Consider the following 16,714-nt stretch of genomic DNA (forward strand, 5'->3'; position numbering starts at 1 on the left):
GGTAGGGGCGACTGGACCTTTCCTCCCTGACGTGAAAAACGGGCCACCAAGGGGCGCTTTCCCCGGATAAAAATAAACCTTGGAGGGGCCCGCAGGAACGGAGTACTTTCTTCCTGTGTTTTAATTTCTACGGAAAATCTGACCCGCGTGGCCGCCGCCCCGGCCATAAGCGGGCGCACAGCGCGGATCATCTTTCTTGGAGGCAAAGGAAGCCGGCCGGCGTGTGGGCCCCGCGGGACCGGCAGGGTGGGCGCTCCCGCACCGCAGCGCGCAGGGCCGGGGCCGGGGCCGGGCGGCGCGGGCGGCGGGCGGAGCGGGAGGCCCGGCCCCCCGCGAGCCAGCGCGCCGCGAACGCTGCCTGTCCGCTTGCAGAGGCCGCCGGGGCCGTGGATGGGGAGGGCGCGCCGCCCGGCGGTCCTGGCGCACAGGCGGCTGCGATGAGGGTCAACGAGAAGTACTCGACGCTCCCGGCCGCGGACCGCAGCGTCCACATCATCAACATCTGCGCCATCGAGGACATCGGCTACCTGCCGTCCGAGGGCACGGTGAGTGCGGGCGGCCGCGATCCGGCGGGAGGGCCGCGCACCTGCACCGCGCCCCGGACGGGCGCGACTGGTGGGGGGCGGGGCGCGCCAGGTCCACGGGACTCGGGGCGCGTGGGGGGCGGCCACCCGCGCGCCCGCGCCCGCCGCTGCCCCGCGTCCCAGCCCGCAGCCGCTTCGCCCGAGCGGGCCGCTGGGGCCCCCGGTGGGATAGCCGCCTCGCCCCGGGAGGGTGGCAGCCTCCAGGCCCCACCCCGCCGCCACCCTCCGGGGACCGAACTGTACGGGGCGCGGAGTCCCCGGAGCGGCGCGGGGTCCGGCACGGGAGTTCCGCACACCCCGGGCAGCAGGCGGGCGCCGGTCGCTCGAGACTGACTTTCCGCGCTGGTCCCGGTCCCCAGCCCGGCGCTCGCGCCTGGCCTGGGTGGTAGCCGGGCCGCGTGGGCCAGCGCCTGGCCGACCACGTGGTTGGGTCCCCTGTCTGGGGTCCCCGGTACCCCTACCACTCTCTCTGGGGCGGGACCCAGCGGTCGCAAGGATCCCCGGAGGTCAGAATTTGCCCATGTGGGTTTCGGCTTAACGCTGAAACAAAGTTTGCCTGAAGGGGGAAGGGCTGAGACCAGCGCCCTCAGCCGGGGAGCCCCGCTGCCGCTTGTTCTGGGGCCAGAGAACAGACCCCCCTTTCTCCCTGGTGCCCACACAGCCACTGCCAAAGCCCCTCCCCAGGAGATGCGGAGGCCCCAGCCCCGTGTTTCCGGCTGACCAAGCCCAGGATTGCCCTAGACTGACTCTCTGGCCTCAGCCGGAGTCCGGCCGGGCATCCAGGGAGGTGCCTGTGGGGTGCGGTCCCGGAAAGGCAGAGACCCTCCGGCCTTGCACCCCCTGGGGTCATGACTGGGCTCCTGTGGGCTATGGGGGTGTCCTCTACAGCTGGGCTTGGGCAGAAATGCTGGCAATGTTAGGGACCAGTGTTGGTGGTGACCTTGAAAGTTTAGGATCATCATTTCAGCGCACACTGTGTGCCTGCTGCGTACCAGGCCCTGTGGGATCCCGGACACCACCAGAGCGAACGGGCCGGGGAGCCCCGCCCAGCTGGGGCTTAAGGAGCAGTGGTGGAAGTTACCCAAGACAGCGACAAGGGACGCTTCCAGAGCGATGGGCCTGCCGCTGTGTGTTAACTCATTTCACTCTCTCAGTAACCGTGTGGGGTAGGTGCTGTTACCGCAGATGAAGAAACTGAGGCCAGGAGGGGGCAGATGACTGTCCCACGTCACCCACCAGCTGGGAGGAGAGCTAGGAAGGGCGAAGACACAGAGGCAGGTGACCACGGACAGCCTGTAGGAGGGATGAGCATTCTGGAGGAGAAGGGGCCAGTTATACCCATAATGGGGTGGGGTGGGGCCTTTCACACTAGGAAATCACTTATTTGAAGGCCCAGAGGTGGGAATGAGGGGGACACCGGTTAGGAGGCATGAGGTAGAGGTGGCAGCTAAGGAAATGGAGAGAAACAGACATTCCAAGGTACACCAGATTCAACTTGAGAATGAACAGGCTGTGAAATTAAAAATGGAGCCCTTGGGCTTCCCTGGTGGCGCAGTGGTTGAGAGTCCGCCTGCCGATGCAGGGGACACGGGTTCGTGCCCCGGTCCGGGAAGATCCCACATGCCGCGGAGCGGCTGGGCCCGTGAGCCATGGCCGCTGAGCCTGCGCGTCCGGAGCCTGTGCTCCGCAACGGGAGAGGCCACAACAGTGAGAGGCCCGCGTACCACAAAAAAAAAAAAAAAAAAAAAAATGGAGCCCTTAATAAATGGCCCCTGGACTCTCGAATTTTAGTTCAGGGACCCGTTGTCTCTCGCAATCCAGAAATTCTCGGCTCCCCCAAACTCTGGTGAGGGCCCCAAAGTCTGCAGAGAGGCAGCTCGGCTCTTCTTTCAAGCTTCTCACAGCCCAGAGGAGACTAGTGACTTATTTTGCACAGAAGTCTTACGGTGGGGAGGCTTCAGGTGTGACGGGCTTGGAGGGCTGTGAACCAGGAGCACGTGGCCGCAGGAAGGAGGGCTGAGCAGCGTGCCACCGGAGAAATGGCCACAGACAGGTTGGAAGCAGTGGCTCTAGGAGCTGGGGGCCTGTCTGTGCAGGGCAGGCAGTGTGCCGGGGAGAGCCTCCGAGGGCATCCCCAGCACAGCTCAAGCCAATAAGTGTTGCTCAGTCATTACTTTGAGTCACCCAGCGAAGGTGGCTCTGTGCAGGCACAGATGTATATATATATATATATATATATATATATCTGAATCAGATATATCTGAATCAGATATATGTATCTGAATCACTTTGCTGTACAGCAGAAATTAACACAACATTGTAAATCAACTATACGTCAATAAAAGATAAATAAATATAAAGAAAGAATGCACTGGGTCGCAGTCCAGCGACCAAGGTGTGGATACAGGGCTCCGTTCTCCTCTTCTGCCCTTTTCTAAGAGTCTGGGGAGGAAGTTTGCAGAGACAGGTAGACTGCCCTCGTGCTGTTTGTGGTATCTGGGTCAGGGCACACCTGCTGTGAAGGGGACTTTTGGCCCCTGACCTCTTCCCACGTAACCTCAGACAGCCATCTTTCTGGCTTCCTTGGGACAGCTCAGGGGTTCATCTTCAAAATACGTTCAGTTCTCCCATCACACTTGGTCCTCACAAGAATCCTGTGACCTAAGTCGAGGAGATGTTTTTGTCCCCATCTCGCAGATGCAAAAACTGAGGCTCGGAGCTGGGGGGTGTGGTGTTTAAGCTCTGGTCTGGCTGGGTCTCAGCTTCGGTGTCCTTGATCTGGTGGCCCCTACCAGTAGCAGTGTGCAAACCCCACACCTCTGTCATTCATTCCCCCATGCATGCGTTCATTCCAGAGCCGTGCGTTCAGTGCCGAGCATTAAAAAGATGAATGAGAAATCCCTCGCCCTTGGCAAAAGTGCAGCAAGAGGTCACTGTCCCTTCCCTAAGGATACAGAAAGGACGTTCTGAAGCTTTCCCAAGCCTTTGAATTGGGAAGTTAGGCGTTCAGTCTAACGCATATCGCTCCCACTGCAAGTTAGATCTTTGCCTTCTTGTCCTGTCCTGCACGAGAAAAGCAGCCACTCTGGCTCCATGGAAGGGCCCCCAAAAGTCACATGGCCACCCCGACAGTCTCTGTGGTCCTCGCTGTGCATCTGAGCCCAGCCCAGAATTGCTCTCCAAACCCTGCAGGCCTACCAGCCTGTGTTGAACGTACTAGGAAGAGAGCCCATACTTTCTGTTTGAAGACTGCATGCCCCTTACACTTATTCAGGTAGGATCATCCCCAATTTTTAAAACCAAGATGCAAACAGACAAAGCAACTTGCCCAGGATGACACAACAAATTAGTGACAGGGCCAGGCCTTGGGGGAGGATCTGGGACTCTCACAGCAGTGCTCGGTTCTGCCTCTTGCTGGACCTGGCAGTGGAACCAGCTCCGTTTTCCACTGCCGCCATCTTTAGCTTGTGGTCCGCTTCGACCATGAGATTACCTTTTCCCGTCCTCCCCTAGTCCTTCACTTGTGCCGTGTCTCAGTTCCCAATTAGAGCAAATTTCTGTTGAGGGTTCACCATATCCCAGGACCTGTTGTAAACCCTTTACATATATTAACGTGTTTAATCCTTCCCACAACCCTTTGAGGGAAGTCATATTAGTTGAGGGAGGTCTGTTTATTCCCTCTGGCCCTCATTTTACAAAGAAGAGATCAGAGGGACGAAGATATTAAGCTACGTGCCTAAGGGTAACACAGCTAGAAGTGGCAGAGCTGGTCTTTGGATGAAAGCAAAAGACACCCATTCTTGTCTGGCCTCCATGCTCCCACTCCCCCCAATGGCAGGAGATGTTTAGGGGATGTTTATGTGCTCCGCAGACTGTCAGACTCGGAGGGTCCTCGATCAGGCCCCAGTGGATGGTTGGGCGTTCAGTTTTGAACCTGGTAACATTTTCTTGTCTTGTGTGGGTGGGGAATTCTCTCCTTGCATTAATGTCCCTGCTCTCTGACTTGAGGGGGGTCACTCTGAATTTCCTTCCCATTCACTAAGGACTCATTGGTCCACTTTGCTCAGTACCGGCCATTATTCCAGCCAAGCAGGAGCGTTTCTGGGACCCGCACCAGGTGCTGAGCCCGCTGTGTGCAGCAGGTTCTGAAGGGAAGTGCGTTAAGGGCAGTTCCTGGCCCAGCCCCCCGGCGTCCTGCCAGCCTGCTGAGGGGCCCCCATGAGTTAAGAGCTTATGTATGGATGGCTCCGAGGCAGTCCCGGGACATGAGATCTGGAGAGGTCAGGGACCTCAGATCCCAGAGGACAGGGGGTTCGTCAGTGCTGGGGAAGCTGGGGAGAGCTACGAAGGACAGAGGAGGAAAGGAAGGCGTGCAGGTGGGGAACACAGCACACGCAAAGGCAGGGAGGAGGGGATGAGCTGTCCTGGCTCCGGTGTACGCCGGGGTGCGGGGTGGGAGAGGAAGCTGCTGAGAGGTGTTGCAGGCAGGAGACAAGGATGACGGCTCCAGCCCTCGAGAGCCGCACACGGCCCCTGGTTCAGCCCAGAAGGTCCGCGTTCCCCATCTGGAAAATAGGGATGAACCCCTTGTAGAGACGCTGAGAGTCTGGAGTGCCCAGGATGCTGGCGGCGGGCGGTGTGCCCTGCCCACCCAGAGCCCACGTGTCCACCTGGCTCTGCCCACCTCCCAGGCTCTTGCCCTGCCCGTCAGCAGCAGCGTTATTCCCCAGCGTCAGCCAGCGTCTTCCACGTTCCCCCCAGGCAGCCTTCGGGCCTGGCTTTGCTGCCCACTCTCCCGCGAGGGGAGGAGCCACCTTTAGCGGCCAGCTTCCCGTGATGCTGCCTTTCTCTGCCCTTCCTGATGTAACCCAGGAGAATGAGCAACTGTCTTCACCCCGGGGTGGACCCGGGATGCCTGTCCCAGGAGTTAGAGTCCACCCAGCCTAGACGTTCTTTTACTCAGTCCTCCTGGCTGCCAGCGGGGGCGGCTTCTATCATCCACCCACTTTACAGAGGCGGAAACCGAGGCCCAGAGAGGGTAGAGTATCCCCTCAGGACTCGTAGCTGGAGGGGGACCAAGCCTGGACTTACCTGAGGCCTCTCGCTGCCCAAAGCTCCCCTCCACCCTCACCCGACCTGTGGTTCCAGGAGCAGCGAGGGTGGAGCTGCAGCTCAGCTGAGCGGCTACACCCAGCCTAACAGTGTCCAGTGGAGCAGGCCGCCGGGGATGCGCCGGGGAGCAAGGACCCGATCGCTTCGCCCGCGTGAGCCCCGCCTTCCTCCGGGTCAAGCAGCCCTAATTATAGGGGCCCTCACGCGGGGACTCTGTGAAAGGTTGTGCCCCATGCTGAGAAATAGTGTCACCCCAAGTCCCTCATACTGTTGAGGGGGGGCGCCCTGGGTGTGCAGACAGGATTCCAGGCTGGGCTCAGCCTGCCTGCGCTGTCACCTCGGGTGCCCCTCACCCCACCGGGCCTCAGTTTCCCCTGACAAATTGAGATAAACAACTCTTTCCCGCCTCTCCTGCAACATGACCCACCAAAGGCTCTGGGGTGGTCCATGGTCTCTGTCCTGGGCTGGGCCTCCCTCCTCCCACCCAGGCCCCCAGCTCTCCCAGTACCAGCTGCCCGCCTGGGTGTGGGCCTGGCTCCTTAGCCCTGGTGCAGCTCCGAAGACTCTGAATGGTGCAGAGTTGCTCGCATCACCTCTTTCCAGCGTGATTTTATTTATTTTCTCTTATTTCCGAAGACCAGCTTGCAGCAGAACCTAATACCCTCCAGAACCAGCCGAATCCCGCGGGGATGCTAGAGATGGGGGTGCGGCTTCAGCAGAAGCCGCGAACGTGGCACCTGGACTTTGAATCCCCCACCCCAGGCGGGCTCCCGTCTCCTTGGCCCCCTGGAGTCCTTCAGGCAGATAAGGAAACTGAGGCAGGACTGTATGTGCAGCGACCCACCCTGAATCCCACCACGACCGGCCACCGCCCTCCCTCCCCCACCTCGCTCTGTCCCCTGAGACCACCCCCCAGGCAAACTGCTGAGTACTCGACTCGCGGTCTGGGAGTTGACTTGGGAGAGTCGAGACTGACACAGTGGTTGCCTGGCCCCGACCACACAGCTAATCAGTGGCAGAGCCGGGCCAGGCGAGGGCCGGTAGGGTCCCGCAGCCACCTTGACACGACATTGCCACGCCTGCTGGCCATCAGAGGTCGCGCTGTGCAGAGCCTGAGCTCAGCTCTGCTCTGCCTGGGACCCTGTGGGCCTGTGCGAAGAGCATCGCCCGGGGGGTCGGCCGTGCAGATTTCACAGCCCATTCCGGCCGCCTGGTCCCTCCCAGGCAACGTGAGCTTGCTAGGGAGAGGCGGGAGGCCTTCGCGTGTGAGCACCCAGCCTGGCAATTTCAAGTGCCGTGAGCAGCGACGTCTCTTGATGGCAGCTCCTGGAAGGCAGGGCTTTCTGCAGTGTTCTCAGCCGTCTGGGCCCCTAGTGATCAGAGGGCATGAGTGGAAAGAGTTGGGGAGGGCAGGTGGGTGGCCAGTTGTCTTGGAAGCACGCTCCCCTCCGAGGGCCCGTCCCTGAGCCCTTGACGGCGAGTGGCTTTCTTCTCCCCCCGCAGCTGCTGAATTCCTTGTCCGTGGACCCCGATGCCGAGTGCAAGTATGGCCTGTACTTCAGGGACGGCAAGCGCAAGGTGGATTACGTCCTGGTGTACCATCACAAGAGGGCCTCGGGCAGCAGGACCCTGGCCAGGCGGGTCCAGCACAGCGACGCCGGCCTGGCCGCCCGCAGTGCCCGGCAGGACCAGCCCCTGCCCGGGAAGGCAGGCCCCGTGGGTGCGGGCGAGCCCGAGCCCCCGCTGGACTACCACGAGGATGACAAGCGCTTCCGCCGGGAGGAGTACGAGGGCAACCTGATGGAGGCTGGCCTGGAGCTGGAGCGGGACGAGGACGTAACTATCCCCTTCTCCCGGGTGGGCAGCCGGGCGGGCAGGAAGGTCCTTCTACCGTCACCTGTTCTTAGAAAAGGGCCGAGGCCAACGCCCTTCTGGTCGAGTGTGGGGAGCCCAAACCAACGCCCTCCCCACATCTGCCCCGGGGAGGGGCTGGCCTTCTCGGCAATGACCTCCGGGGTCAAGGCATTTCCTGCTCTGGGCAGTTCCTCCCCTGGGAAGATGGGCGGATGACCGTTTCACGGGCGGAGGATGAAGGTCTCCTAGGAGTCTCCCTGGCGCTTGACCTTGGCTTCTCGGGCCTCGGTTTCTCAATCTGTCAAAGGGGGAGGTTGGCCTGGCTGATGGCCGGGGGCCCCGGCGCACTGAAATCTGTGACCATAACACTGGTTTCCAGAGCTTCTCTCCTTGCCAAAGCCTGAGAGTCTTTCTAAGGGAAGTTTTCTGGGGAGAGCGAAAGGTCGGCCGCCTGGTCGGCTGGCTGCCCTGGTGGCAGAAGGCATGGCAGTGCAGAGAGAGTTGACCTGGGCGGCCTGGGGACAGCGGCGCGGCCCCCTCAACTTCTCAGCGGGTTTGCTGATGCTCCCCTGACAACTCCTTAACCTCTCTGTGCACGGCGCGGCGGGGAGCATCTCTTCCATGAACAGTGGGGGGCAGACCTCTAGCCCACAGGAACCGTGGCTGTGCAGATTAACCAAGAGTCAGCCAAAGTCTCTACAACACATTAGGAGCAGAAAAAGTAGTCAGCAGGTTGACTTAGGGACCCACGGGTCCATCGTGAATGTTTAAAATAGAAGTTGGTATTAGTTTTGCTATTTCCATCAGTGAGAACCACCGCGTCCTTAAATAGTGAACGCTTTGGCCTGCTGATAAGGAGGCTTTTGGGGTACCTAGAATAGAAATCTACGACAGCGGAGCCGGTGTGAACGCTGTTTCGCAAGATGACGTTACTTCCCCCGAAAGCAGCCAGGTATGCTCAGCGGGACTCATTCTACCTCGGCCAGGCTAGTGGTAGAGGCATCTTGCTCTCAACGGGGACCACCCCTCTGGGTGACGCTTTGGCTGCCGGCAGGTGTGGGTGAGCTCTGGCTGTAGGGTTGGTTCCCACTGGAGTTGCGAGGGCGCGAGGGGCCTTAAGACGCTTTGATGGTCAGGAAGCAAAGGTTGGATCCTGACCGGGTGGCGGAGAGCCTGTCTCCCTGACTTTGAGGGCCGCAGCTGCAGACAGGCCTGTGCTGGTCCTTTGGAGGTTTCTGTCTCACTTTGTCTTAGACCTGAGCTGAGGCCGCTCGGGAGAGAGAACAGTCATTCATGCGGACTTTTCCCAGTCCCGCCCGGCCAGCCCCGCGGCCTTTTGTCAAAACAATACTGCTACGATACAGGCTTGAATTCAGAGTGTCCTTTATAATTGGAGGAACAAACAGCCTCCATTGGAGGCAGGGGAGGCCGGAGGGAGGCTGGTGGCAGAGGCCTCTCCTGGGAGCTGTGATCTTGGGCGCAGTGTTACACGACCGAGAGATTTCCTCTCTCTCACTTTCCTGACTACAGCGCTGAAATCTCATGTTTGAAAGGACATCCGCACCCCCTGGGTCTGGTAATTCACTCTCCCTCTCCGGGCCAGGTCCCAGACCCTCTACCTGTCCTTTGCAAGACTTTTTAAGCTTCCCCATCTGTCAAACAGAGATAACAATCGTGTTTATATCACTGGATTGTCATAAAGTACTTAACTCAGTCTGGCAGTCAGGGAATTCTCATTGGCTGACGTGAATATTCAATCATATCTTTTTGCTCATATGGAAATGGAATGGCCGTGCTCACGAAGGAGAGAAGAAAGAATCTTTCCAAGTCCAATTGAATACTACACCACACATATCTTTTTAGAAACTCCATGACTCTGAAATAAATAGCAAATGTAAAGACATTGATTACGACCCCCCAAAAAAGATTGAATTGTCCCAATAAGTGATGAGGATTCTGCCCCCAATTCCAACACGTACGGGTTGTTTTCCCCACGCCACTCAGCACTTCTCCGACACCAGCTGGATGTCCTACAACTTAACTCAGTTTGGACACTACCCATCTGGAGGTAGCATCAGACCCCAAGGTTAAGGGCTCTACAAGGCCACCCACCCCCCACCAGCCGTCATTTGCAAGCCCAAGTTGTCACCTGTGCTCTGACCCACTGGCTACAGTTCAGAGGTTCTAAGGACTTGGGGTTCTATTAATTTGCTAGAGCAACACACAGAACTCAGAGAAGCATATTACTTACTAGATCACTGGTTTATTATAAAAGGAAATAACTCAGGAACAGCCAGATGGAAGAGAGGCACAGGGCAAGGTGTGAGGGAAGGGCGTGGAGCTCCCATGATTTCTGAGCACCGTTCTCCCCAGATCTGCATGTGTTCACCAACCCAGAAGCTCTCCAGACCCTGACCTTTCGAGTCTTTATAGAGGATTCATTACACAGGCACGACTGATTAGATCACTGGCCATCGGCGATTGATTCAACCTGCAGCCCTTCGCACCAGCCCAGACATCCGGGGAGGGACCAGAAGTTCCAACCTTCTAACTACATGGTTGGTTCCCCTGGCAACCAGCCCCCATCCTTTGGAAAGGAGGTTCTTTCCAAAAAGTCACCTCATTCACCTAACAAGAGACACCATTATTGCTCTCCCCACTTAGGAAATTCCTAGAGTTTTAGGAACTCTGTGCCAGGACCGGGAGACAAAGACTGAAAATCTATTTCTTATTACAAATCACAAGATCACAGTGACCCACAATTTCATTGATAACTTAGCTCGAGAGCTTAGGAAGCGTTTCCAGCAGTTGATTGGGTCTTTTTTATTTTTTAACATCTTTATTGGAGTATAATTGCTCTACAGTGTTGTGTTAGTTTCTGCTGTATAACAAAGTGAATCAGCTATACATATACATATATCCCCGTATCTCCTCCCTCTTGTGTCTCCCTCCCACCCTCCCTATCCCACCCCTCCAGGTGGTCACAAAGCACCAAGCTGATCTCCCTGTGCTATGCAGCTGCTTCTCACTAGCTATCCATTTTACATTTGGTAGTGTATATATGTCCATGCTACTCTCTCACTTTGTCCCAGCTTACCCTTCCCCCTCCCCGTGTCCTCAAGTCCATTCTCTACGTCTGTGTCTTTATTCCTGTCCCGCCCTTAGGTTCATTAGAACCTTTTTTTTTTTTTTTTTTAGATTCCATATATATGTGTCAGCATATGGTATTTTGGTATTTGTTTTTCTCTTTCTGACTTACTTCACTCTGTATGACAGACTCTAGGTCCATCCACCTCACTACAAATAACTCAATTTTGTTTCTTTTTATGGCTGAGTAACATTCCATTGTATATATGTGCCACATCTTTCTTATCCACTCAACTGTCAGTGGACACTTGGGTCACTTCCATATCCTGGTTATTGTAAATAGTGCTGTAATGAACATTGTGGTATGTGACTCTTTTTGAATTATAGTTTTCTCAGGGTATATGCCAGTAGTGGGATTGCTGGGTCATATGGTAGTTCTATTTTTAGTTTTGTAAGGAACATCCATACTGTTCTCCATAGTGGCTGTATCAATTTACATTCCCACAAACAATGCAAGAGGGTTCCCTTTTCTCCACACCCTCTCCAGCATTTATTGTTTGTAAATTTTTTGATGATGGCCATTCTGACCGGTGTGAGGCAGTTTTGATTTGCATTTCTCTAATGATTAGTGATGTTGAGCATCCTTTCACGTGTTTGTTGGCAATCTGTATATCTTCTTTGGTGAAATGTCTATTTAGGTCTTCTGCCCATTTTTGGATTGGATTGTTTGTTTTTTTGATATTGAGCTGCATGAGCTGCTTGTATATTTTGGAGATTAATCCTTTGTCAGTTGCTTCATTTGCAAATATTTTCTCCAATTCTGAGGGCTGTCTTTTTGTCTTTTTTATGGTTTCCTTTACTGTGCAAAAGCTTTTAAGTTTCATTAGGTCCCATTTGTTTATTTTTGGTTTTATTTCCATTTCTCTAGGAAGTGGGTCAAAAAGGAACTTGCTGTGATTTATGTCAGAGTATTCTGCCTGTTTTCCTCTAAGAGTTTCATAGTGTCTGGTCTTACATTTAGGTCTTTAGTCCATTTTGAGTTTATTTTTGTGTACAGTGTTAGGAAGTGTTCTAATTTCATTCTTTTACACGTAGCTGTGCAGTTTTCCCAGCACCACTTATTGAAGAGGCCGTCTTTTCTCCATTGTATACTCTTGTCTCCTTTATCAAAGGTAAAGTGACCATATGTGTGTGGGTTTATCTCTGGGCTTTCTGTCCTATTCCATTGATCTATATTTCTGTTTTTGTGCCAGTACCATACTGTCCTGATTACTGTAGCTTTGTAGTATAGTCTGAAGTCCGGGAGCCTGATTCCTCCAGCTACGTTTTTCTTTCTCAAGATTGCTTTGGCTACTCGAGGTCTTTTCTGTTTCCATACAAATTGTGAAATTTTTTGTTCTAGTTCTGTGAAAAATGCCATTAGTAGTTTGATCGGGATTGCATTGAATCTGTAGATTGCTTTGGGTAGCATAGTCATTTTCACAATGTTGATTCTTCCAATCCAAGAACACAGTATATCTCTCCATCTGTTTGTATCATCTTTAATTTCTTTCATCAATTTCTTATAGTTTTCTGCATACAGGTCTTTTGTCTCCTTAGATAGGTTTATTCCTAGGTATTTTATTCTTTTTGTTGCAATGGTAAATGGGAGTGTTTCCTTAATTTCTCTTTCAGATTTTTCATCATTAGTGTATAGGAATGCAAGAGATTTCTGGGGATTAATTTTGTATCCTGCTACTCTACCAAATTCATTGATTAGCTCTAGTAGTTTTCTGGTGGCATCTTTAGGATTCTCTATGTATAGTATCATGTCATCTGCAAACAGTGACAGTTTTACTTCTTTTCTGATTTGGATTCCTTTTATTTCTTTTTCTTCTCTGATTGCTGTGGCTAAAACTTCCAAAACTATATTGAATAATAGTGGTGAGAGTGGGCAACCTTGTCTTGTTACTGATCTTAGAGGAAATAGTTTCAGTTTTTCAGTTGGGTCTTTCTTTTTTTTTTTTTTTAACATCTTTATTGGAGTATAATTGCTTTACAATGGTGTGTTAGTTTCTGCTTTATAACAAAGTGAATCAGCTATACATATACATATGTTCCCATATCTCTTCCCTCTTGCATCTCCCTCCCTCCCACCCTCCCTATCCCACCCCTCTAGGTGGTCACAAAGCACCGAGCTGATCTCCCTGTGCCATGCGGCTGCTTCCCACTAGCTATCTATCTTACGTTTCGTAGTGTATATATGTCTATGCCTCTCTCTCACTTTGTCACAGCTTACCCTTCCCCCTCCCCATATCCTCAAGTCCGTTCTCTAGTAGGTCTGTGTCTTTATTCCCGTCTTGCCCCTAGGTTCTTCATGCAGATTGGGTCTTTTTTAAATGAAAATATTACTGTGGCATAAACTAGACAGTTCAAGGTTTCAAAGCAGCTGGAGTTGAGTGTGAGCCATCTTCCTGCTGTAGTCTTTCAGATCATAAACGAGTTTCCCACGGGCCCCTGCAATCCGAGCTTCCCTCTGAGGTGAACTAGGCCCTGAGGCTGTTGAAAGGACCTGCGTTCGCTGCAGCCTGTTGCTTTCACCTGAGACCAGAATCTACTCAGGGGCCGGCCGGCCAGCCGGCCGGGTGCGTGCAGCCTGCGGGCGTATACGGTCCCCTGCCAGTGAGATTAGCAGAGAGATGCCCGGCTCATGACTCATTCCCGGTGTGTGCTCTGATTACAAGGAGTGAAAGGGTTTGCAGTTTGGGGAACAAGATAGCCTCGGAGAGAGAGCCCAATCGCACAATCTTACTCACTTTGAAGCAAAATTTAGGGACTTCTGTGCACTTTCCTGGGGAGAAAACAATCCGTGGAATCCATCAGATACTCAAACAATGACGCCCAAAAGATGAAGCATCATTGCTTTAAGGCGGGATTTCTCAGCCTCGGCACTGCTGGCGTCCAGTATTTTGCAACATCCCTAAACGCAACCAAAAATGTCCCCAGACGTCGCCAATATCCCCGGGGAGCCAATATCGAGAGCCTGCTTTAAAGGCCGGATGGGGGGGGAGGGGTGGGCGTGGAGGCGGCAAAAGGGAAGTGAGAGCGAGAGAAATGGGGGGGCGGTTAAATAAGGCCTCCTGAACACCTGAGAACCCCCCCTCAACTCTCTGCTGGCCCGGCTGTGACCAGGCAGCACATGGAGGTCACCAGCAGCGCAGAGGTGTGTGACCTGCCTTTGCTCCCCCAGGGGCCAGCGGGTGTGTGAGACTGAGCCGCTCCTGGGCAGCGTGGGCCACGAGCCACACACGGATGGGGCCCCTGTGTGCCGTGCGAGCCTTCCTCCCGAGTCAGGAGGTTTATTGTTGTGAAGACATCCCGTGATGACCAGTGGAAGACCGGCCTGGCTCAGGGCACAGTGGGGGGCGGTTCTTAGGGACACAGAACAGTGAGTGTCCTGGGGCTGCCGGAACCAATGACCACAAACTTGGGGGGGCTTAAAACAACACAAGTTGATTCCCTCCCAGTTCTGGAGGCCAGAAGTCCAAAGTCAAGGTGTCAGCAGGGCCTTGCTCCCTCCCAAGGCTCTAGGGGGGCATTCCTCTCACCTCTTCCAGCTTCTGGGGGATCCGGGTGTTCCTGGGCTTGTGGCCGCGTCCCTCCAACCTGCACCTCGTCTTCACATGGCCTCCTCTGTACGTCTCTCCTCTTCTCATAAGGACACCAGTCATTCTGCTTAAGGCGCGTCCTAATCCAGTATAACCTTATCTTCACTTGATTACATCTGCAAAGACCCCATTTCCGAATAAGGTCCCATTCACAGATACGGGGAGTTAGGATGTGGACGTCTCTTTTGGGGGGTACCATTCACCGCGCTACAGAGCTGAGGCTCTGCACAGGGGTGTTATCCCAGGAGTTGGGTGGCTCAGGCAGGATGCCTAGAGGTGCAGCATTGGTTGGGGAGGCATGGCTCATGGTTGGAGGGCAGAGCGGGGCAGGTGGTCTGGGGGGACAGAGCCTTGGCCTGGCTGCCTCGGTGCACGGGAACCCCGTGGGGTCCTGCTGAGATGCGGGCTCTGACTCAGCAGGTCTGCGTTCTTTCACGTTGCACTTCTAACCTGTTCCCAGGGCATAGGAAGTGGCCGGCCCTGGACCATACTTGGAGGCGTGAGGACCGTGCAAGCCTGTTCCCCATGAGCCATCAGAAACATCCCAGGAAAGGGGCCCCCAACATCCACGCAAGCCCCTGATCCTCTATTCAGTGCCCCAGAGGTAGCCCCAGGCAGAGACCCCCGTACTGGGTCCACTGGGCCAAGAACCGTGGAGAGGGAAGTGATGGGTCTGGAAGAAACGTGCTCATAACCCTGATTATAGGATGGATAGAGATTGAGCCTGGCCAACAGGCTCTAACCATAGGTTCCCCACTGCTCCCACCCTCCCCCAGGCACCGCAAGCTCAGAGGAACCCAGTGTGAACGCTGCTTCCCTGCAGGAGAGGGGCCCTGGGTGTCAAGGTAGGGTCTGGCGCCTGATCCAGAGGACGGCCCCCTAAGTAGGTTTCACACATGAGGGTCCAAGAGGGGTGTCATGTCAGAGACCCCCTGGGACAGCACACATGATAGGAAACGAGGGAGGAAAAGGTCGTGGAGACAGGCGCCCCAGGCCTTCCCTCTCAAGGAGCCCCTCCTCCCACCCTACCCCCCAGCGGCAGTGGGGTCAGCATCCAGGGTTCCCAGTAAACGGACAAGAGCAGCTTGTGGCCAACACGTTTCCTTGCAACTGAAATCCATCAGCGTTTTTCAAGTCCAGCCTCAAAGCTGGGACATTATTTATGTCCACTGGCGATTGCCAAGAAGGCCACACACTAAAATGCCGGCTGTGTGCTGGAGGTGACCGAGGCCCGCACTGCCCTGAAGGTGAACTTGACCCCGGCTTTGGCAGAATTGTTAAGGCCGCGGACACGCGGACCCTGTAAAATCAGTTTGCTTTCATGCTGCTCTTCGGGGCTCCTCTCCTCACCCCGGGGCTGTGGTGGGCTGTCGTTTCTCCGTGTTCCTACCCGAAGCTGGTGTGGGCCGTCATGACATCTGTTTCCCATCTTTGTGGATGTTGCTTTTGAAAAGCAAGTGAGGAACTGACTGAGGGAGGATAGGTGCTGCTTCCACGCCAAACTTTGGGATGCAGCATCAGGTGGTGAGTATATCTGAGCTCCCAATGAGGCTCAGACCCCGCCTGGCCCCTGTCGGGGCCACGTGTGTAGGTCCAGACCCTGCTCAGCCGCTTCCTGGCCGAGCAGCCTCAGGCAAGTGGCTTCCCCCTCTGGACCTCAGTTTTCCCATCTGTAGAATGGAGGTGATGGCCCGTCCTTCCTCCCGGAGGGGTGGTCATGGCACAGGCAGGGGGACATGTTTTTTGCAGTTTTCAGCTGAGTTTTTGCAGGCGTGAGTGGTTTCTGAGGCGTCTCTGGGGCTTGGATAAGATGATGATGAGCACAGAGGAGCGGCCCCTCCTCGCAGGCTGGGCGTTGGGGTGGGGGTCCTTGACTCTGAGGAACCCGAGGTCTAATCCCGACATCCGCATGTATAAGGGACAAAGGCGCAACAGACATTCTCAGGGACTTGTCAGTTTGGAAGCAAACCCCATCCCGCCTGGTATGGGTGCCCTAACCTGCCGTGTGGCACAGGGATCAGATCCCTTTACAGAGGGAAGGAACTGAGGCTCTGAGAGGCGGGGCAAGGAGACCAAGGCCACCGGGCCCAACAGGGGCAGGGCCAGCACTTGAACCTGGGTCATGGCTCCAAGTGTCACGCTCTTTGCCCTGAGCCATGTGGTCTTCAGCCCCCCACTCCCATCCCCAGGCTTAGTGCCTCTGCCATGAGCCTCTCCTACAGTGGGATGTTAGGGGCCATTGTCTAGTCCTGAAGCTCTCATTTCTCCACAATTCCACCATTACGCATTCATTTCTTTGGCCCTAAAGATTTTATGTCTCTTGAATCTTAAGTGCTGAGGCTTTTACACACCCCACCTGACTTCCTTTGGGTCTGTCTTGGTTTTGCGGAAGCATACTTGCTATAAAGTATATTCTGGACACTTTAAAAG

At 55.0% G+C, this 16,714-nt stretch overlaps 1 protein-coding gene across 3 annotated transcripts in view; it reads left to right on the plus strand.

The window, feature by feature from the left end:
* Nucleotides 1-302: 302 nt before the first annotated feature.
* Nucleotides 303-16,714, plus strand: part of ANO1 (anoctamin 1) — an 89,990-nt gene continuing 73,578 nt past the window's right edge. For 2 of the 3 annotated variants that reach the window (XM_027090101.1, XM_027090103.1), the window contains exons 1-2: nt 303-545; nt 7,200-7,532. In XM_027090101.1, coding sequence (XP_026945902.1) covers nt 438-545; nt 7,200-7,532 — 441 coding nt within the window. In that variant the 5' untranslated portion in view covers nt 303-437. The remainder of the gene's footprint in view (nt 546-7,199; nt 7,533-16,714) is intronic. The other variant, XM_027090102.1, reaches the window with a different exon arrangement.

This window comes from Aethalodelphis obliquidens, unplaced genomic scaffold, assembly GCF_003676395.1.
Source record: "Aethalodelphis obliquidens isolate GAN/ISIS:26980383/991018 unplaced genomic scaffold, ASM367639v1 scaffold69, whole genome shotgun sequence".
Taxonomy (NCBI): Eukaryota; Metazoa; Chordata; class Mammalia; order Artiodactyla; family Delphinidae; genus Aethalodelphis; species Aethalodelphis obliquidens.